Here is a 22,969-nt window from a genome sequence, read left to right on the forward strand (position 1 = left end):
GCCAAAAATAGTGTTGAACTGGATATCCACTGGAAGCCTTGGAAGACTGTTCATTACACCCATAGGCTCAGTCAGCATATAGTACACAAGCTACCCAAAAGAACATGCAGGACCTTACTTCAAATTTATTATTCACCTTCATCCTGGTTTCAAAAAAATTGCACTCAGTTTACTGCAGTTAATCCTAACGGAGTCCGTTTGTGTACATTATTTAATATTGGTGATGTTGCTGACACCTATAGTGCCAACTTAGAATACATCTGTTAAACATTGAATACCACAGGATTATTAGTTTCCACGGTGAAAATGATTGTCCATTTTATTAATAAACTTAAAGGGCAAGCGTCAGTCATTGTGCTGTTGTGCAATCCTCGCTTATTAGGAATCTTTCGTGTGAGAGATTTTCTTCCACAGCAAAGTCTTGAGGTTGTTTAGAATGAGCGAATGTTCAATTTCCATCTGTTCTGCTGAACCTTTCAATGCGATGCAAGCGTACAGCTGCTTCTCGAGCTCCTCGCTCATATCAGATGGCGCTCCCCTCAGAATGTAGTCCTTGAGTGCGTCGCAGGCTTTGGCTAAGTTTGGCCTGGTGACTTCTGTTGTGCAGCGATGCTTTGTGAGGTCACAGGAAGTTAGGCAGTCGGCTCCATACAGACAGTCCTCGTCCACGTCGCAGCGCTGCTGCCTGATGACTTCTTGGAAGATGGCTTCAGGCACGATGTGGCGCGCGTCCATCACCTTCAAGTCGTGGCGGTCGTTGTAACCGAAAGTGGTGGCGCTCACGTCGCACATGAGGAAGCTTCCGAAAGTGCCGTGGAAAATATCCTCGACCAGCTCCAGCAGTCCGATGGAGATCTTGGCCTTGTGTGGCCAGGATGGAGTGAACCACTGGTCCATGCTGCGGCGCAGACCGGCAGGGATCCACATTTCGATAATCCAGGGTAGACTAATCCCATACAAGGGAGAGTGTGGTACTTTCTCCATGACATATAGATCTCCACAGAAGCCCAATAGCTTGGGTGTGTGCTCTCTGTCGTGCAGGACTAAAGCCAATAGGAATTCATTGAGCTGCAACAAAGCCCATGTGGAGCGAGCCTCTGGCAGTGAGATATGGCTGTCCTTATTGCCATCTGCAATGGACAATACTTGAGTTGCCAGCTCAGCGAGGTTTGCCTGATCCCCCACTTTGGCCTGTAAAGAAATGTAGTTTAAATGAGGTTTAAATCCAAACTGAAGCTTTGAAATTGGATCTGACAGTATTTAGTGTTTGGCTTTCTAACCTTTAGGTGGTCAGTGATCATCTCTCTGAACTTTTCCACTGAGGTTCCCTTGGTTGGTTTGTTGAAGGCTGCAGAAGTCTCTTTCCTGGGCTCACCTCCCAAATCATAACGAGGAGCCTCCTCCATCTGGCACTTAATAACACCCTCTAGGTCTCCCCAGCTCCCCGAGTAAACCTAAAATAAAGATGCAGCCAAATTAATAAAAAGCAGACTGGAGAGTGATGTTTGCATTTATAAAAAAAATAAATAAAAAAGCTGACCTGGCTGTTGGGGTTGGCAGTGAGGCACTTTCCCAGGTAAAGAGTCTGTTTCTCACACAAGCTGCTGCAGGCTGAGCCATCAATGACTCCTTTTTTGTATTTGTCACACTGGAAAATAAAAAAGAAATTGTCACAGAACTGTAAACATTTTGTAGGACCTGATGGGATTGGGCGGGTACATAATGGGAGTATGAAATGCTCACTATTGAGTTTTTGCACTCGTGCCCACGACACATCTCTGTGTAGGACGAGTACTCCACATAGACTATCCAGCTCCCCACGAACACTGCCAGCCACGAGAAGAACAGGTACTTCATGTGCAGGTAGGAGAACCTCGCCTGTTGGCAACATATTTCAAACATTTACGTTACTTTTGGAGTGAATTGCAACTGTAAAACTGTATTATGGGAGTTCATTGTTTTAAATTCATACACAGAGTGATATCAGGCTTTCAAAAAAACCAATCTGCACTCTATTATGTTTCAGTACTGTAACTGCATGCAGATATCTGGATATTGCATTAAACTGTCAGATCTGTTAAACTAGAGATTTGACACATCATAATGGAGATTAATGAGAGAATAAGAGTCATATTTGTTACTTGAGGCCAGTTCATTGCTCTTCCTTTATTTGATGAGCACACACTGTACCTTACTTCATTTTTTCTAATTCACATTTACAGATAAAATCAGGACCCTGCTGCTAACGTTGACTGAAGCATCGCTCCACATATTTTATATGTCAAAGCCAGCTCGCTTGTTATGATCAGAAATCACTAACTTGAAAACCGCAACAACGGTACAGTGACATCAATTGCATTGTGCAGGAACACAAATATGCATAACAAATCGGAGGCCTTGAAACAAAACTACAAGTTAAACTTTGGGGAAACAGTGTTTTCCCCCAAATCAGCATTCAGGATAATTAACACAGTTTTGTCTTTTGCAAAGGCTGAGGTTTTCCACACACTCTGCTTCTTTAAAAACTTAATTCAACCCCATCAATAGACTTGTGACCTGTCCAGGGAGTACCCCACTTCTCAACCTAACACAGCGGGGACAGGCTCCAGGCCCACAGCAATTCTGATTTAGATAAGAGAGTAACAAAATGGATGAGTGTGTCTGACACGGTTAACTTTAATGGGTTTATCTTCTAAAAAAAAAACAAATTTAAGGCCAGTACACACAACTTTCAAATGAACACTGACATCATTCATTTGGAGAAGTGGCTCAGGAGTTGATTCCAATGTCCTTGACTGAACTGCACATTGTTCTCAATGGTTAGTTGTGTGCCTTGTACAACAGTATGCTAACAGTGTTGGGGGCGGGGTGCAAAAAAAACAAACAAAAAATGGCAAAAATTAATTTTAGTTTTTGCCACTTGAGGGCAGCAGAACAATCTCTAAACCAAACACTTTCATTGCACGTTATGTCCTCCTTGAGATTACCAGTTTATATACCCAGCAGACATAGAAGAAGAAAGATTAGCATTCATTGAGAATATTCATTTATTCTGCTGTTGCTTTGTTTGAGCACCGTTTTATTTAATTAATGTTAAATGCTCTGGCTTCCTCCTACACATGCATGTTAGACTAACTGGTGATGCTTAATTATCTGTAGGCATGTATGGGAGAGTGTGTGTGGTGGACTGGTGACAGGATGTACCCCTTCCGCTCGATGACAGCTGACAGAGCAAATGACTGTTGACATTTAAGGCTCATCGTGCCCTCTCACCATCTTGTGTGTCTGACCTCTTTCTTGCATATGATCTGTATATAGCCTGAGACTCTCAGGCAGAGGGCTTTTATTTGTTCCAGAGGAAAAGCTGCAAACTAGTGATGGCATTGACGCAGAGATCCAAAACTGAGTAACAGGCTGCCTGAAGAAATGAGGGCAGCAGAGTCAGCGGCCTCTTTAAAATCTCTTTCTAAGACATACTATTATAGGAAAGCTTCTTCTGATTCCATTATGTTTTTTGTCAATTTAGTGATTTAGCTTTTTTTCTGTTAAAATGTTTCCTTGCTTGCATCCTGTACACGGTGATGGTTTGTTTTGTTGTACTGCCATTCGTTATTTGAAGCTGTATAATTATTATTATATTAAATGACAAGTTAATGGTGTTAGTGCTTTGATCCTCAGGAAAAAAAAGTGAAGAAAAAAATAGTTTGTTTTTAGCTAATAAATAAAATTGCTACCAGTGGTAATGTTACTCTTCTTCTACTTCTTTATTTTGGCTTCTCCCTTTAGGGGCACCACAGTGACCCCTACAGTCCAAGCACATGCATGTTACTGCCTCTGCCTCCATCTCACCTGATCCCTATCATCCTACTCCGCATGTCCAGCTTCACTACATCCACAAACTTCGTCTGAGGTCTTCGTCTTTTTTCCCCTCATACCTAGCAAGTCCATATTTAACAGCCACTATCCCTCCTTTTTACAAACCATTTTACCTTTGCCTCTCCAAACTGCTTAACTTAAGCTGTCTCTCTGATGTACTAAATTCTAATCGTGTATGAAATCGTAGCATCTTCAACTCTGCCACCTCCTATCAGTGCCAACATCTCCAAACCATACATCATAGCAGGTCCCGCTTCCATCCTGTAAACTTTCCCTTTCACTCTTGCACTATCTTTCTGTCACAAGTCACCCTTGACACTCGTCTCCACCCATTCCACCATGCCTGCACTCTCTTATTCACCTCTCTTGTGCATTGTGCATTGCTTTGGATGGTCGATCCCAGGTATTTGAACGCATCTAACTTCATCTAAGGAGCTCGGAAAGACAAGCGACTAGACTTCTTTAAGTTTCTTTAAGACGTTTCACCTCTCATCCGAGAAGCGCCTTCAGTTTTAAGCCCAAATGGTGGCTAGTCCCTGATTTGAAGTTCCCTAAGAGGGTCGTCGACTACTATTGATCATGTGCCTCATCACATGAGCCAAGGTGCGGAAAAGGCCATCGGTGATTATCAGCAGAGGTTATGGGTGCAACCATTGTGACACCCAAACTTCTTAACGTCCACTCACATCTGTCGCATGTGTCAGTTGATCTCAATAAGTCACATGACAGGGTGAGGCAGGGTCTCAACAATGTTTTCACCTGAAACCTCTGCTGATCGTGGCATGGTGTGCTGCTTTTTCAGATGTTTTAGGGCCTTTAACTTTGCCAGACACGTTCTATTTAAAGTATTTTTTGATTCAACAGGTGTGGGTAGTGTTAGTGACATTTAACTCAGCTTTCCAAAAAATGTGGTTAATGAAAGTTATTATTATTTTTTTAAGAATAATCAAAATAAAATTTGTCCAAGTATATGAAACATTTACAATTATGCCAAAAACGTAGAAATCAGGAAGTATTCAAATACTTTTTCACAGAACTGTACTACCACAGTACCACTAATGGATGTCTCCCTTTTACAATATTCAGACTCACAGTCATTAAAGTAATTAACACAAGCTTAAGGGCTAAAAGATGAATGAATTTGTTGCTACACAGCTGCTGAGAAAATGCTAAATTCAAACTTAGCACTGCTTTAACACAGTATTATCTATGGCTTTTATTTATGGGTGAATAAATGACTCAAGCAGGTCACTTACAAGCCGTAGAGTGCACCTCAGTACCATCATTAACATTACTGTTCCACTTTTTGAAGAAAATAATTATGGAAAGCTCAATCAATTTGGAAAATAAGTATAAAAAATGTGTTTACAGTTGTAATGGTCTGGCGTAAGTGAATAAAGAGACCTTTTAATTGATGTTTTCAGTGGTCATTTGGTCTATTAGTAAGGGAACAAGCCTGTAAAAGGAATGCAAATAAGCTCTAAACTGAGTTGTATCACTGAGTACATCATTAAAGCAATTGCTTCTAAATAGGTGCTCAGTAATTAACAGTAAATGGTGTTCGCGGCCTGCTGTGTGAAACATTTAGAGTGACTCCAGACTCATTACTGTGTCTTTTGATTTTCTTTCTAATTCCCTGCCTGATAAAATATACACTCCACTTAGATCTATATGGCATTTTTCCAACTGGAGAACATTAGTGAACAAAAACAGACTTTTTCGCAGTCCCACTTCCTTCTCTATTAATGGTTCTTGCACTTAGTGCTTGACAGTGATGGACACCCCCTGCTTCCCACCTCTGCCCCTTTCAGATCCAATTTATTTATTGGCATAAGTCACTCTGTCTCTGTCCCCCTCATCTTCTTCCTCTCTGTAGCACTCTACAATCCATCTTCTTCTTTTGTCCCATCAATGATAGTTTAATAGCAGTTGTAAGACAATCTAACAATGTAATAAAAGTCAAATATCTGATTTTTTCCAGTATTGGAAAGTAGATTACGCAGTATTTGTCATTCGTATCTCTTTCCAAATGGCTTTGTCAACCATTTTCTGCTTTCAGCACCATAGATAATGCAGAAATTTTGCTTTCAGACAGCCTCCATATGTCACTATCTAATCTAATTTTCTGCCACGCAGTGACCTCAGATCTCACGGTACTCAGTCCTGGTGTTATTAGGATGAAAGGAGCAGACAACAACTAAACATTTAAAAGCAGAATTAGATTAATTTTGAGTTGTTTGTTGGCAGTGTATCATGCCATAAACACACTATTGAACCATTATTTTGTTGTAAAGTTAAAGGCCCCATAATACCTTATCACCCCAATAGAGCACTTGGCACTCAGACTGCTGACTTACTTGTGGTTGGGATATTTAAAAGTAGAATGGGAGAAGAAGCCTTCAGCTTTCAGTCTCCTTTTCTGTGGAACCAGCTTCCAGTTTGCATTTGCAGACACGTTCTCTGCTTTTAACATCAGGCTTAAAACCTTCCTCTTTGATAAATCTTATAGTTATGCCTTAGTTTATTGTTCACTCCCTGTGTGTTTACACACCTCTTTGCATTTAATTATTAGTTATTATTAATCTCTGGCTCTGTTCCACAGTATGTTTTTTGGTCCTGTCTCTCTCCCATCACCCCCAACCGGTCGTGGCAGATGGCTGCCCCTCCCTTAGCCTGGTTGTGTCAGAGGTTTCTTCCTGTGAAAAGGGAGTTTTTCGTTCCCACTCTGGGTTTTCTCTGCATTACTGTAGGGTCTCTACCTTACATTATAAAGCACCTTGAGATGACTGCTGTTGTAATTTGGCACAATACAAATAAAACTGAATTGAACTGAATTGAACTCTCACTAGAAATTAAATGCTGAACCTATTTCACTGGCTGATTGCTAACAGTGGCTCTCTACCATTTGGGACTGTGAAGTTTGAGTACATTATTTTACTTTATGTTTCACTAAGGTCACTGAAAAAGCAACACACAAAGTCAGTATCTATTTATTCTGTCTCTATGGTGTTTAAAGAGGTTTGTGTCCTGTTGGTCAATGATGCAGAAACACAGTAAAGGAAGTAAGATTTAAAACCACAGAAACATGTCAGTTATCAGTCATTCACTCCCAGCAAAGAGTGAGGAGGAAGAGAAACATTCAGATCATTTATGTACCAATGAAACCTATTTTGGAAAGAAAATCAAACCCCGGTGCAGTGCTTGTTCATGTTTTTGCATCTACAGTTTCAAAACGTCCCCTAAACTTTTTGTTCATAAAGTTACTGTTCTGAAAAGAGGACAGCTGTAAGGCTGCATCAACTGAGTGTGGATGTGTGAGTGTGAGAATGATCGTGACTGTTAAAAACGTAGCCGTGCAAAACGGGCAGATTGTGGGCTGTCACTTTCTCAACCAAACAACGCTCAGCATTATAGAATGGCTGAGTATTTGTAACAACAAACCATAGAGACAGAATAAATAAAATTTGATGAAACATTTTGTCGGCCCCAATTTGAGTTTTACACCATCAGAGTGACATTCTGTAAAGGTTAGCACCTTGGGCTGCATGTCACTTTTTCCACATCTCCACAGGATTATTTGAGATTTAAGGCTTAGGTTTAGTGTTTAAATTGGAATTAAACACCGGCTTAGATTGTTGAAACAGAGGAAGAACAGACAGACAGACAGACACTTAAAGATTCATGATGCTATTAGTAAAACTCCATTTTCTCTTACATTTTATTTATGTAGTGACAATTTATAATAATGGATTGGATTTATATAGCGCTTTTCAAGGCACCCAAAGCGCTTTACAATGCCACTATTCATTCACTCTCACATTCACACACTGGTGGAGGCAGCTACAGTTGTAGCCACAGCTGCCCTGGGGCAGGCTGACAGAAGCGAGGCTGCCATATCGCGCCATCGGCCCCTCTGGCCAACACCAGTAGGCGGTAGGGTAAAGTATCTTGCCCAAGAACACAACGACCAGGACAGAGAGCCCAGGGATCGAACCGGCGACCTTCTGGTTACAGATACGCTTCCCAACCCCCTGAGCCATGGTCACCCCGAACAACAACAACAGCTTCATTTATACCATAAGGTAAAGACCCTTGATTATTAGAGAAAGAACCTTAATGATAAGGTTAGACGTCAAACATTTCTTTTTGATAAAGCTTAATGTCAGGACTGAATCAGGTATCTTAATTTTCATTCCTCTTTTGTTTATATGTCACTACCAAATGTCATTAACTTTTGTCATTTCCAGTTTGTGATTTGTCCTTGTCTCTCTGTGCTCCTGTTTTTTCTCTACTCTTTCTCCTCACGCTTCAGCCAATCGCAGTAGATGATTGGCTGGTTCTACTGGAGGTCTCTTCCTGTTAAAAGGGGTTTTCTCCTTCCTACTGCTGCCAAGTGTTGCTCATAGGGTGTCATTCCTTTTTTGACATTTTAAAACAATCGTTCATTCTGACTGGCGCTGAGATCTGCTGGCCCTCACACATCTTATTCCAAATTCTACACTTTGTCAATGTGTCTTACTGATAATGTTTAAAAAAAAAAGAAGATGCACAATCACTGTGCAAGCGCCCTGCAAAAAACCAGGAAATCCACTGAACTCTTGCTATTTAAATATCATCGTTGTTGCTTTGTCTATTGATTGATGTACTTACAAATCTGATCGTGCAGATCCACAGCAAATTTAACAGCAGTAATCGCACGAGTAAGTGCTCTGTGTACCTCCCATCTATTGTGTTGTAGTTGAAATATATCAACAGCAAAAACATTATGGAAATGGTGCTCTATGGGGAAAACAAATGCATGGTTGGCCTTTTTCTAATCGATAGTTTGTGGCTTTCGTTTCAAGTCTGGCCTATGCTTTTCTATCTGCTGCATCATGTATTGACCCTTTGTGAGTTGAGAGAGTTACACAAACATGGCTAATGAGCCCATATTGATTGTGGCTGCTGTGACAGCTATTAATTAGAGACTGACTGGGAACTGTGGCCATATGCTGAGGTGGGTGGAAAGAAACAGTCTGTCTTCATCTGGTTGAACTCTCCTCTAAACCAACCCACGGCTCTGTTAAAAGGCTTCTGTATTTAGCCCTGAAGGTCTTGTGAAATAACATTGAAAAAATCGAGGACGTGCTGTACTATTACAAAGGATCACCTGCTGTTGATCTGTTGAAGCAGAGAGGAGATTTAAGCTGATCACGAGCACCACATCACTGTTCTGCTGTTCTGACACTTGGTTTTTGCAGCGTGCACACCATTCATCCATTATGTATGATTATAAAGCTATCCCTCAGAGGTTGCTGTTTAATGGGCTTCTGTGCAGGGATGAGAACGGCATGAGAACAGAGAAACAAAAGATGGAGAGGCCAGGAGGATTCATTTGCAGAGAGGTTGCTTAATATCACTGACAAATAGAAAAGCGGGCCAACATAAAGAGAGATGCAGCTAAAGGACTGATAGAAAGATGCATCAGAAACAGCCCGGCCACGCTTCTCCGCTTCTTCTCTCTTCGAAGTCTCTGAAGTGAGAAGGAGGCCACATTGTTGGAACAGACATTATGAAGATCTGACTCATAACTGTACAGACAGCAGACAACCCCTCCCCCTGTAATATCCTCCTGAGTAATACAGCAACGTTAACACATGTGAACTTTATCACCAGTTGTTCTCTCTATTCTGAAGTTAGACATCTACACTCAAAAAACAGATTCAGGTCCTCCTTTCAAAGAACACATGCAAATTATGTTAGTTGTTCACAAATGCAATTAAAAAATACCAAATTAATTTGATTTTCTTTGTGTAAACCTAAAATTATTCAAAACCAGCAGAGGCTGATTCTGAACACAAAATGAATGAGTTTGTTGGGGCACTGGGGGTAGGAGGAGTACATTTTTGCACTTAAGTATTTGTAAACTCAAAGAAATAAATTCAAGCCCCTCTTTAAGCTTAAACATTATTTTTAATCTCATTCAACGCAAATGTAGCACTCCAGCGTTACTGCAATTATTATTCGTGTGGTGAACCTAAATTATTTTCTCTCAAAGCAGTCTTTGTCACAAGAACACAAAGTTACTGAGTTACACAACGGTCCGCCTTCTTTGAAAATTTTGCGCTCTTTCAGGATCACCTAAATGAATCCAGCTGCTCTTGGCCTCTCTGTACTTTTTGGTAGTGATGTGCGATACCACTGATTTCCTTTCCGATCTGATACCAAGTAAAATTCAGGGTGGTATCGACGATACTGATCCGATACCGATACTTTATACAAAACCGTATTTTATTTATTGTATCTTTTATTGTATCTCAAATTATAGCATCATAATGATTACAGGACATCAGATTACTTGTTCTTATCACTTAATAATGCAGAGTTCATCATATAGAAATAAAAAACCTGAAGTTGTGCGCTATTTGAACACCTTGCCTGCCTGCAGCACTAAAGGACTCCGTGAGAGACGTCTGTCTCGCCCTAGCAGCACCTGTCCATGTCCTCCTCTTCAGTTTGCCTCAACATACGCTCGTCATATTCTCTGATATGATTTACTCTGAGGTGTTTGACAAATTTGTGGTGTTGCCACGACACCTCACTTTCTTGCCACATGTATTGCAAACCACGTCTCGGCTGTTTGTGGATGTAAAATACGTCCGCACATGACTCCAATTACGCACATTACTTCAATTATCCTATTTATACAGCTGTATTTCACGCGGAAGAGGAATAGTTCCTTCCAATGTAGACAATCCGAATGATATAGTTTGTTCCTGTTAATGATAAACTACAAATTTACCCTAAATTACTAAAATATCGATATTTTAATGTGAGAATCGATTCTAGAACATAAATGACTGGTATCGGAGGAATCGATATTTCAGGATCGATCCGCACATCCCTACTTTTTGGATAAAACTACACCTTCAGGTAAGGTAACATATTATTTTTCCATATATCCAATTGTGTATTTCTTTATCAGCTAAATCTATAATGCTATTTATCATAGAAGCTTGTAACAGTTGTTTTTTGAACTTTTGGTGGTGCTACCATTCTCTTCTCTGCTTGAATACTATTTTTTTTTTTGACAATATAGCCAGGTCTTTTCAAAAGTGCCTTGTTTTAGAGGAGAAATTGTGTAGCTGCCAACTTTTAAGTCGGAGCGTGTGCTAGCTTATTAGCAGCTAGCCATTGTGCTCAATGAAAGATGATGTCCTATAGCTAACTTCTTTCTTACTGTTTTCTTTTTATAATCTAAAAATATGGTATTCTGTGTTTATTATTATATAATGCCATTTTCTAGTAGAAAGTATCGTTTTGAGGTGTCTTTAAAAGCACTACATAGTTTACTGAGGGTGCTACCAAAAGCGAACCATGTGGCCGGAAGAGTAACTGCAGGCAGCACAATGCGCACTCCCATGACGTTCAAACCTATTTATTATTATAAAAGATTTCGGCTACGTCCACACTTACACAGGTATTTTTGAAAACGGAGATTTTCCGTTTTCGTTTTAAAAAATAATCCCGTCCACAGGTAAACGCAAAAATGAAGGAAAACGCTGCTAGGAACATGCCAAAGCAACAGGTGGCGATATATTCCTAAACTCAGCTAAAAACAGTTTAGGTCTTGACAAACTTCACTGATGGTTCAAATGTTTAGCAACTTTCAGTGTGTTGATTCAGCAGTCTGTATTTAAACTTCTAGTTTATTATATTTGTGTATGTTTTATTTCCAGGTGAATGCAGAGTTCCTGCAGATCACTACAAAACCCCTGCAGGCGAAGTTCTTGGCTCAGCTGATGCAAAATTTTCAGGGGAGCAAAGGAGCAAAGGGCCAAAAGATCAAGGATATCATGGCGATCAGTAGTTTGGTCGGTACTAATGATAAACCCATCAATTAAATGCAATCAATCAATTCCATTTTTTTCACCATTTTTTTCCCACCCTTGCATTAGTATGATGACATCGACATAAAGAGGGAGCATACTCTTAAAAGCCTGGTGATCTACTTTAATGAAGATCCAGACCTACTGTTCAAGGAGTATCTGGTACGCTTATCACACCTTCTTTTCTAGATTCAATTTGAGTTAGGTTCATCGCACACAAAATCCTCATATATTCAAAAGAGACAATATAATTGTGAAATAGTATTATTCTTAATAGTCATTGTTGAAACTTGCACTGGAGAGCACTTTTTAAGGGGATAGTTTCAGCAAAAATTCAATTGTTCATTCTTTTGGTGCTGCCATGTAGGTATCTACTGCCTCTATAAACACAGTAAATGTGGACAAAACATTCATCCATTTTCTGTCAGTGTTTCAATTCAGTTTATTTATATAGCGGTATATCACAACAACAGTCATCTCAAGGCACTTCAGAAAGTAAACACTCCAGTGGAGTTCAGTTTATTATGCCAATTAGTAAAAAGTCTTCATTATAAGGAACACAGCAGATTGCATCAAGACACTAACTAGTGTCACTGCCATTACAGCAATCTCCTGGTTTCAGGAATAATGTGCATAAAACAAGCTGTTTCAAAAGGTTCCCAATTGTGATGAAATAAGGGAAATTGACCCAGCCCACACACACACACACACTGATAGACACCGGAGGAGCTCCTGCTCTATATCAAGCCCCTCCCAAAGGGAGGTACATAATACCTGAACCCAAACTATTGATAGGAAACAGATTGACGGGTTTTATTTATGTTTGGAGTGTTTATAGAGGCGGTAGAGACCTATGTTTCAGCACAAAAGGATACAAAAGCTGAGTTTTGCATAATATGTCCCCTTCCAAGTGACAGAGCCCTTAAACCTGAAACAACCTGTTTTTCAGACCTCCTCCACTGAGGATGAACGGTTGAGGTCCACTGCAGCAACTGTCACTGTATTTACACCATCAGAAGAGAAGGGATTCAGGAGCCAGAGGATGTTGGAGTTGTCATTGAAGGTACTACAGTTATGAACAACCTCGGTAGTGTCATCATGGCATTCATCGTCCTCTTTGGACTGATTTATGCACTTGATCTGAGCTATCCAAATGACCACAAGTACACTTTTGAGTTCTGTCAGAAGATTTTGATGAATCTGGATGGACAAAGGCTCAGTACAAAGATGCAGCAAATGAAAATGAAGATGTTTGCTTAGGCAAACAAGACCCAGCACAAAAGTTGATTTTGGCCTTTTTATATCTTTTGTTCAAACTGTGACCTTTTTTTCTTTCTTTTTTTTGGCCAAATGGAAGTTGTCTATTTTTGTCTGCTGTTATGTTGTGAGTGATGTGACCTTTAATCTGTACTACTATAGATGGATGAAAAGACTGGGGATTTAGCTCAGAAAAAGTTTCATGGTTGTAACCACCATTTTCTTTTTGATTGCTTTTGGGATTTGCAAAGGTAATAGAAAAATGTTGACAAGTTTTGTGTCTTCCAGTGTTTTAAAGTTGGTCTTCCCGTTCTTATAAGCTTGTAAATGTTTACATGTAATTGGTTTTGGAGAAGTAAAGTTGAAAGATTTTTTTTTTATTAAAATACCTCCCCCTTGGTAACAGAAAAATGTTCGTCATGAAAACACACACACACACACACACACACACACACACACACACACACACACACACACACACACACACACACATATATATATATATATATATATATATATATATGTGTGTATTTATGTATATGTGTGTGTATTTATGTATTGTTCGGCTGTTTCAAATCTTCAGTGACTGCCATACTATGGTGTGAATTGCAATGTTTAGTAGGTTATCATTGTGAATTTGCAAGTGTCACTATAAATATATACAATGATTCTGAAGTGAAATCTGATTTTACAGATTCCAGTTTGTTTTCAGTATTGCCTAGTAGTACAGAGGTGTGTGCTATTCAGATTTGACATTCATTACAAATGTACGTCAGCACTTTTTTGTGAGCACTTTGATTTTTGTTAAGGTTGATTTGACCGTGTGACATGTATGTTTATTTACAAAATATTCTGTTTCTGCTTTTAATTCAAGTGAATAAACCTGAGTTGTAAAAACAAATTCATTTTATCATTATTTTAATAATTAAATTAGTTTTCTGGTAATGAAAATTATGATTTAGTTGAACTCAAAATAATGATTTCAATGCAATGAAAATCTAGCTCAAGTGAATGACATTGTATTGAGTTGGACCAACCAAAACCTTTCACATCATTTTAATGTACTTTTTTTCATTTTAGCAGTATTTACGAAATTGTGTTCTACTGACTCAATTTAATTGAATTGTCATGATGTATGTAGATTAGGTTGGACCAAAATAGATGTATTACGTGGAAAACCTGCCATCAGTCCAATTGAGTTCATCCAATGACTTATTTTTTTGAGTGTAGCTCTTTGACATCGTGGCCATTTCCTTTGCAGCGATGCATGCAATAATAACTTGCAGACCCTGCCATTTACTTCCCGTTGTTCTAAAACAACAAATCTTAAGCATCTTTTCTCTTTTACTGATATCTTTGCAGTATTTAAATAATATACATAATGCGCTGTAGTACGACCAACTAACAGATGAGCTTCTGTAGCTCAAACTGAGGAAAAAGCTCATGCTGCTTCTGATAGAAAGATGTCAGAATTCACAGTCCATCACACTTTGTTGTGCATGGGGCTGCATAGCCACAGACCAGTCAGCCACAGACACCAGTGGGCACGTGAGCATCAAAGGTGCACCACAGAGCAGTGGAAGAAGGTGATAACACGTTTCTTTTAAATCATGTGGATGGCTGAGTGGATGTGGCTCGTTTGCCTGGGAAATACCTGGGACCAGGGTGTACTATGGGAATAAGGCAAGCCAGAAGAGGCAGTATACCAGTTTGGGCAATGTTCTGCTGGGAAGCCTCCAATCATGCATCTGTTGGATGTGCTGGACAAACAAGTCCAATCCATGGAGGCCCCACATCGCCATTTAAAGGATCTGTTGCTAACATCTTGGTGCCCGATACTACAGCTCACCTTCAGGGGATTAGTGGCGTCCATGTCTTGATAGGTCAGGGCTGTTTTGGCAGCAAAAGGGGGCCCAACACAATATTAGGCCGGTGGTCATGATATTAAGCCGGATTGGTGCATATGTTCGACCTTTCTTTCTTATTTCTTGGTTGAAATTTTACATCTTTTGAATCTTTACCTGTGATGAAATGCTTCATGTGCAGCTCCATTTGGAGACAACATCGATTCTTGCTGATTTCAGTTATAATATATATACAGTTGAACTACTCATGGAATTTGAGTCATTTCAAATAATACCGTTATTATTACAGGCAGCCTTAGTAGCGCAGTGTTTAGTGCTGTTGCAAAAAAATACTATTTATATGCACCCCCCCCCCCCCCCCCCCCCCCCAACAATAAAATAAAGTATTTCACTATTTCAGTGGAAATAGCTTCTCTCAAAGGATGACTGAATGACACTTCTTAAGTCATCACTGGAAGGCTAGGGTGGCCTAGAAAACTGAGCGATACTGGTGGCTGCGCCTTGAGACTGACTGTCTCTTCTTTTTTTCACTGCATTTGACAGTTTTGTTTCTAACATGCATGAGTACGGACAGGAAGCAAACAGGAGCAGCTGCCGAGATAAAAGAGTGAAGAAAATGGTGCCGATTAGATAAGGAAATTTGTTAAATTAGGTAAAGCAAATGAAACAAAATGCAATAACAATAGTTTGACAGAGAAGTGAAGCATTTAACCCTCTTTAGCCAAGTGGAAAACACGCTGAAGTTGACTTGCTGCTCGTCTGTGCATTTCGTTTCCTGAGACCTCCACCTGTCCTTGAGGGACTTCCCCAGTTTAATTTTTACTTATGAACAATTCCTCTGTGGACTTCACCTAATTTCACTCACAGAAAATGATTACACAATATTCTTTCAAAGATTCTCAAATGAGGAGCATAATCATATCAAACAGAAATCTAGAACTTTATATTAACTTACATCAAACGTTTGCAGTGCTTAATCTAGCCGAGTGAAGGTAAAACAGCCATTAATATCTGGCGACTCTTCTAGATATGTCACACTAGATCTACGTGACATATCTGAATGACTTACATAATCAAAGGAGATCTTAAACTTTTGCAGCATAAAAAAGCCTCTTTTGAATGGATGGCAACCAGCTAAATGCATCATGGAAGTGGTTGCTACAGTAACGGAGATCAGGAGGATGGTTGAGTCCTGTCGAGTCGTCGAGCATCAAGTGACTTTATGACTCATTGTAAGAAGCCTACACAGTATTCTGTAAATTACCTCCAAATCCATGTGAGATATCTGAAGGTTAAATAAAAAAAAAATATATATATATTTAATTAACAGTAATCAAGCGCAGCGTCACTCATTTAGGCTCCCTGTAACATCCGAGCGCATGCAAACATACATCGACAGATTTTTAAATGGACTTCACACCAGAGTGAAGATGGATTTCCTTACCTGGATGTACAGAGGCTTTCTGAAGAACCCCCATGGAAACAGACCTCTTGCCATGGCAAATGCCGAACATCTCACAGCAGCTGCTGAAGCAATAAATTCGGTGTGCACTTCACATTCGTATCAGGCAACGCCTGTTGGAGTGACCCTGGAAAATTTCCACATATAAATCATCATTATTAGTGTCGGCAGCACCGTGGATGTGCGTTTAGGCGCCGAGAGACAGCGGACTGAGCTGCACCGCTTGCTGCAGCGAAGTCAGACTCATATTGGTTTATGATCACTTCTGGAGGCGTTTTGGCCAATTACAGAAAGAGGATGCGCACCAGTTTGCTAACCTCACCGCGTTTCCTTAACAAATGCTGGCGATTTGGTTACGTTTTGGTTCTGTTTTTGCAAATTAGGCCATAAGGTAGTTCATTCAGTATTTTTTTGTTCATGCGAACGCTTCGGATATAAGTTATTTTAACGGGTAAATCATTTCATACCACTGGCAAGCCATCATTCTGCTGAATATTGATTTTTCAATTCTGCCATGTTCTTCTTTTAATCATTAAATAGAACAAAAACATTCAGATGAGTCAGAAATACAGGCTATTTTTTCCTGTTATTCGGCTTAGTGACAGAGCACTACGAAACAGAAACAAAAATACCTACATCAAACAGTAATAAAAAAAAGGATATTTATATTTGTCTAGGGGCAGGCGGAAATTATGTATAATGTGAAATGCTTGCTTACATTACTAGTAATTAAACGTAATATTTATTATCAATGTTGTAAAGAAAGTTTGTTTATTTCGTTATACTTAATTCAAACAAATTTTGATTTTTGAAAGTTGAACATGGAAATGAAGATAAACCAAATGATTCCTGCAAGTGGGAAAATATTGTGTAAGTCATAGACTGTATATAAAAGAAGGACGTATGTCGCTTCCAAATCTGAAAGGTGAAGCTGAAGTATTCTTTAAGTCATAGTCAATACGGAATGGTTTTGACTTTGTAAATTGTGGTCCCATTTAAAGTAAAAACAAAAACAAGTGACGACATATCAACCCTATTTCTGTTTCCAGTTCTCTACTGTATTGATTGAGGTCGTCATCTTTTATTTTACTGGTTGTAATGCTTTGTGTCTCTTTTCTTTAAATTAGAGTTCTGAACCCTAAAACTGACCAATTTCCAGCCTCTTGTGCAATTTATGTGCAGCATGTTTTCAAGCAAAGTTTTTAGAAACCTTCAGAAAGTGTTAACTTTAAGTTTAAGATCACGACATTTTCATAGCAATCAATCCAAACCACGGAGTATTTTAATGACTAACCTTGTTTGGTGGACAGTGTTGGGGAGTAACGGAATACATGTACTCGCGTTACGTATTTAAAATACAAAATATGAGTAACTGTATTCCTTTACAGTTACCGTTTAAAATGGTGGTATTCAGAATACAGCGGTCTTTTCTTGTTTCATATGTTAGGCTATGCCCTCTCTATTTTTGGTAATTCCACGCTGGTGGAAACCCAAACAAAACACGCATTAAGAGGCTCTAATGCCTCGGTCTCAATCTCGCGGCCCATTTATAGAATGTAGCCTTATGGGCATTGTAGCCCAGTTGTAAGTAAGCTATTAAGACTCAGCTGTACACTGTGTTCGTGTTTTTCTCAGAAACCATAAGTTCCGTTGGAGCAGCCTTTCAACGCCTCTCTCTGTCTCTCGTTAACAAAGTTGACCAAGACAACAAAGTAAAGCTAGTTTTTGGCCACGAGCCCGACACGGAACCCGACCTATTAACCAGAGGTCCCTTTAATAGAGCTGCTGTTTTATATACGCGCGGAACAGTTTTCTATACGAGATTACTGCAAAAAGTGCAGCCTTACCTAATGTCCACCCTATTGTTACTCATTTTGGATTAATATTTAAAGAGCTAGTTGGTATTGGTATGGCGAGTATCCTTCAGTAATAGTAATAAATCACACAGCAATAGTACATTCATGTAGTTGTAAAAAGAATGATAATGTATTATGTAATCCAAAGTATTCAGAATACCTTACTCTCATTGAGTAACATAACGGAATACGTTACAAAATATGTTTTGGGGCATGTATTCTGTAATCTGTAGTGGAATACATTTTAAAAGTAACCTTCCCAACACTGGTTGTGGATGGACAACGCGTTCTCATCCCAACGCGTAAAATACAGACAAGTCATTTTACGCTTTGGGAATGGGTTGGAATAAATCTATAAATGTGTTGAAAATAATAAACCTAAGAAAGCATTATCCTGATCACTCTGGAAAACACCATGTGATGGCCACAACATGAAACTATTTTATTGTTGACTTATCAGTGATACTTTCATGTGTTTGTGTTGGAATGGACGTCTGGAGCCTCTGCTCTAAGCGTCTCTTACCACTTACCTTGAAAAGAAGATGACCTATACAAGTTATCGCAGGTCCTGAAAAAAAAAATCAGGAGCTTCAGGGGAGAATTTTAATCATTTATTGGGTAAAAACAACAGAAACACACAGTGCACAAAAGCAGAGTAATTCCTGGCAGACTTTCACAGTTTCCCTGGAGAAAGAGACAGTTCCCTGGTGATGTTCCTTAAGGATAAATCTCAGAGCTCAGAGGGAGCTTGTATCAGCAGAGGAAAGTGGAGAACCAAAAGCATTCAGCTATAATGCCAGAGTAGGATCATGTATAAAAACATTCCTGATTTGATGTATATTTTAAGAGGTTTTGGCACATACCTGCATTTTCTTTTAATGGTGTATTTCAACAGGTGTAGTGGATCTCTTTATGTCCTAAGATTACAAAGATTCCTCTTTACTGTATTTTGCTTTGAGATGAGAGTTCTGTTTCTGGTATCTAATAAAGAGATACAGTAAGTCTGGATCTCAAGAGAGTGCACCAGCAAAAGGTAATGGGCACTCAGTTATATGGCACATTAGCAGGTCCAGCACAGGTATTATCATCCATCAAAACAGACAGCCGTCTTATATTTCTGTGATTGTTTTTCATGAAAGAAGAAGTGTTGCCGAGCAGATGGATTGCTAAAATGTTTATGTAATGTGGTTTCCAGGTTTGACCAATGAAAGACTGTTTTAGTGTTTAATGACTCCCATTCAGTGCTGGTGTTAAAATGTTAATAAAACATGTTTTTCTGTAACTGTGCAGTTTACTGGGCACAAAAATGAACCATTACCGAAATCTCTGTCTATTTAAAGTACACCATAATGTTAATGTAGTGTAAAAGTGTACTTATCTCTCCTGGACTTCAATTTGCTTCATCAGCGTGGACTATAGGTAGCCAAGGACTGCTCGTCTACATGCAGAGATTGTCTGTTGCCAGATGGAGGCAGAGTTCAAAGTATGTGATACAACCAGCCTGTGGGCTACTTTTGCTTGGGCTGTTGGTCCATTAGCCAGAAATGGACGGCAGCAAAGTTATAACATACAAAGAGCTGAAATGAATTAGAGCATGTAAAACAATGAAAGGTGAACAATTAAGAATGTGCTCGGAGTAGAACCGCTGCTTCTCCCTGTCAAAAAGAGCCTGTTGAGGTGGTTGAAGACCGGTTGCCTTACTTTAAAGGTTGGCAGGAGATGCCAATGTAGTCCTATAGTCTGCTGGAGATATGTTATAACTCATCTGGCCTGGGAATGTGAGGATTCCCCCCAGGAAGAACTTGAAATTGTTGCTGGGGAGAACAACATCTGCAATACTCTTCTTTGTCTGCTACCACCATTAGCAGGAGATAATGGGTGTATGAAAATACTATTCATTTAAAAAAAATAAATCAAAACGTAGTGGTCGTTTAGTTATCCAGCACGTTAGCAGGTGAAGCACAAGCATCCTCATCCATAACAACAGACTGCTCTTAATACTCCTATATTTCTGTGATTGTATGTAATGATCACAGAAATATATGTAACAACATATTTAGACATTAGATAGACAGTTTATTTCGACTTTTCTAGATGTGTGTAATGTGGTTTCCAGATTTGTCCAACAAAAGGACATAATGACTAAGACTGCTGTAGCATTAAAGATTCCCATTCAGTGCTGTGCTTCAAATGTTAATAAAATTGTTAATAAAATCAATGTTTCTGCAACTGTGCAGTTTACTGGGCACAAAAATGAAAAATAACTGCAATCTCAGCCTTTTGATGTACACCATAATATTAATGTAATGTCTTATCTTCTCTCTCATGGGCTCAATTTGGTTTTCTGTTTGGTAGCGAAAAATCAAAGTATGTGCTCTGCTGCTCTTTCTTGGGCTGTTGTTCAAGGCTGGTCGCCTGACTTTAAAGGTTTTGCAACTGGGAAGAGACGCCAGCGTAGACAGACCTATGCTATTTTCTATTATTATTTATTTGAGTTACACTTTTTAGAAAAAATATAAAGCTCTCTAATCAAAACTTAACTGTTTTTCAGTGGCACAAACACAACCTATCCAATTCTGAACTTTTGATATGATTTATATGGAGGAGGGGAGGAAGTTGTTCTTGATTTAAAAGATTTTAAAAAAAGAAAGAAGATCCTATAGTTGAATGAGATACATTGATGCTCTGGGAGACTTGTTCTCCCATTACAATCAACATACAAAATATGCCCTACTTCTATACCAAGCTGTTTTAGTATTGTTATAGCATTTAAAAGATATTTCTTTTCCCCTTTTATTAGACCTTATGATATTTAGAACAAATACAATGAGTTAAGCCTTAAGTTATTCTTTAACTCCAGTTACAAAAATTTTGTGACACTGTAAACTATAAATAAAAACAGAGTGGTTTGCAATAGTAGGTAAAAAAATATGGGAACTGAAGACACCAGCTGCTGAACTTTTGGGAGAGAAATGTTGTTCCATTCTGATGTGAAACATATGAACTGCATGATCTGGACTGCAGGTAGACCATTTAGCACCTGGACTCTTCCACTACAAAGCCATGCTGTTGTACTGTAACAGATTAGCAATGAACTGGCGAAAAATGCAAGGACTTCCCCGAGAAAGACATGGAAGCATATGTTGCTATAAAACCCATATGTACTTTACAGGATTAATGGTGTCTTTTCAAATGTGCAATAAATACAATATAATTATGCCTGTTTTAATGCCATGCCACCTGATGGCCTGAAAATCACAGGAATTCAATACTGATTTCTGGCCTAATTTTTTCCACACAGAGATTTCTCAAGATCTGTGGAGAAATCCATAGATATTTCTTTTCGATGATAACATGAATGACATATTAAAAAAGGTTTGAATTTTTACACTGAGCAATATTATTCTGAAATTATTCCATAACTTGACATGCAGTTTTTTGTAGATTGGTGAACCTTTGCCCATCTTTATTTCTGAAACTCTCTCTGCCTTTCAGTGGTATTTAAACTTTTTCCAACCCACATATAGAAATTTTTATCACCAAGAGTAAACGAAAGCTTGGGGTGAATTTAAACAAACAAGCTTAGCACTCTTTTTTGCTTCCATTCATAAATCATATTCATGCATTCAATGTATCACTTCATGGTGTAAGTTAAACAGCATTTACTATATTTAAAAAATAAATAAATAATTAAGTAATAAGTAACACGCAGCAGCTACACCAGCAAGGATCCCAACAGTGAATCATCGGCCTCCATCTCATTAATAACATCCTCTTCTGACACACAAACTCTCTCCGTGTCCTCCATCATAGCATCCATAAATCTTCTTCTTTTTCTTCCTTCGACTCCATCTTCTCCATCCTTGTATGAATGTGAAACTTTGATATGTTAATAACACAAATAACTACTTTCAGCTGGTGCCTTATTTTCTAAGGGGTCGCCACAGCAGGTGAATCTACATGTTTGATGTAGGCTTCAATATAGAGTATCTTAATCTGTCATTCTTGCAATACAATTACACTAAACAGTAGGAGTGCTCCCTGCCAGATCAGCCCATTTTTAATCCATGTTTTTTGCTTTGTTGTCCGTGCCTTCAGACCCCACGTGAGAGTCTGAGAACCACTGCTTTAAATGCATATACTGTTTGCCAAAGCTCAGAGGGCTTCTACTGAAGAAGCCGATTGTATGAAAGGGCTGCAATTGTTTATCTTCATCGGCACAATGAAATTCAGCACATATCGTGGGATGTGTTTGGGTACATTTAAGCACTGAACCTACAATAAAACCACCATACACTTCCCTTCATAAAACCTCCCAGATGGTTTAATCATTCAGTATTTTGTGATTTGAAGTGTTTGAGAATTTCCTGAGATTATTTTATACATGCCATATGGGGAATTATTTCTGGAGCAGCATTTATAATAACATGCTGGTATAGCTTAAAATTACATAACAGATGGTGTGCATCACTGCAAGTGACTTTTATGTAAATGTGATGACTAATGTTTTCAAGTTGTGCCTGCATGTGAAATGAGGTGGTGAAACACAGTGGCCCTTCTATGTCTCAGTCTCTGATGTGGATATTTTTTAGAAGCAACTTCTAACAAATGGGATTGTTGAGAGCAGATTTAGGTGGATAAGTATGGCAGGATTAGCAAAGGCCATTTCTGTTCAGAGTCACAAATTAAGTCACAATTACTAGGCTAAAATTAGATTGTGAAATGCAGAAGGGTAATTATGGGATTCTATGTAGTAAGTAAACAGTAACTAGAAAGTAAATAAAC

The 22,969-nt window shown here is 39.0% G+C and overlaps 1 protein-coding gene across 1 annotated transcript; it reads right to left on the reverse strand.

The window, feature by feature from the left end:
- Positions 1–105: 105 nt before the first annotated feature.
- dipk1ab (divergent protein kinase domain 1Ab) lies at positions 106–16,565 on the reverse strand. The gene is made up of 5 exons (XM_004552898.3): positions 16,311–16,565; positions 1,744–1,878; positions 1,541–1,648; positions 1,281–1,454; positions 106–1,191 (listed from the first exon to the last, which is right to left on the reverse strand). The coding sequence occupies exons 1-5, from the start codon at positions 16,362–16,364 to the stop codon at positions 379–381; spliced, it is 1,284 nt and encodes a 427-aa protein (XP_004552955.1). The 5' UTR covers positions 16,365–16,565; the 3' UTR covers positions 106–378.
- Positions 16,566–22,969: the final 6,404 nt, after the last annotated feature.

This window comes from Maylandia zebra, linkage group LG23 (genome assembly GCF_041146795.1).
Source record: "Maylandia zebra isolate NMK-2024a linkage group LG23, Mzebra_GT3a, whole genome shotgun sequence".
Lineage (NCBI taxonomy): Eukaryota > Metazoa > Chordata > Actinopteri > Cichliformes > Cichlidae > Maylandia > Maylandia zebra.

Excerpts from the sequence above, each read along its gene's own strand:
- dipk1ab (XM_004552898.3), bottom strand. The coding sequence starts at position 16,364 with ATGGCAAGAGGTCTGTTTCCATGGGGGTTCTTCAGAAAGCCTCTGTAC. Across the intron at positions 1,879-16,310 it reads GAAAGCCTCTGTACATCCAG|GCGAGGTTCTCCTACCTGCA; the intron begins GTAAGGAAATCC and ends TGTTGCCAACAG. Across the intron at positions 1,649-1,743 it reads ACGAGTGCAAAAACTCAATA|TGTGACAAATACAAAAAAGG; the intron begins GTGAGCATTTCA and ends TTTATTTTCCAG.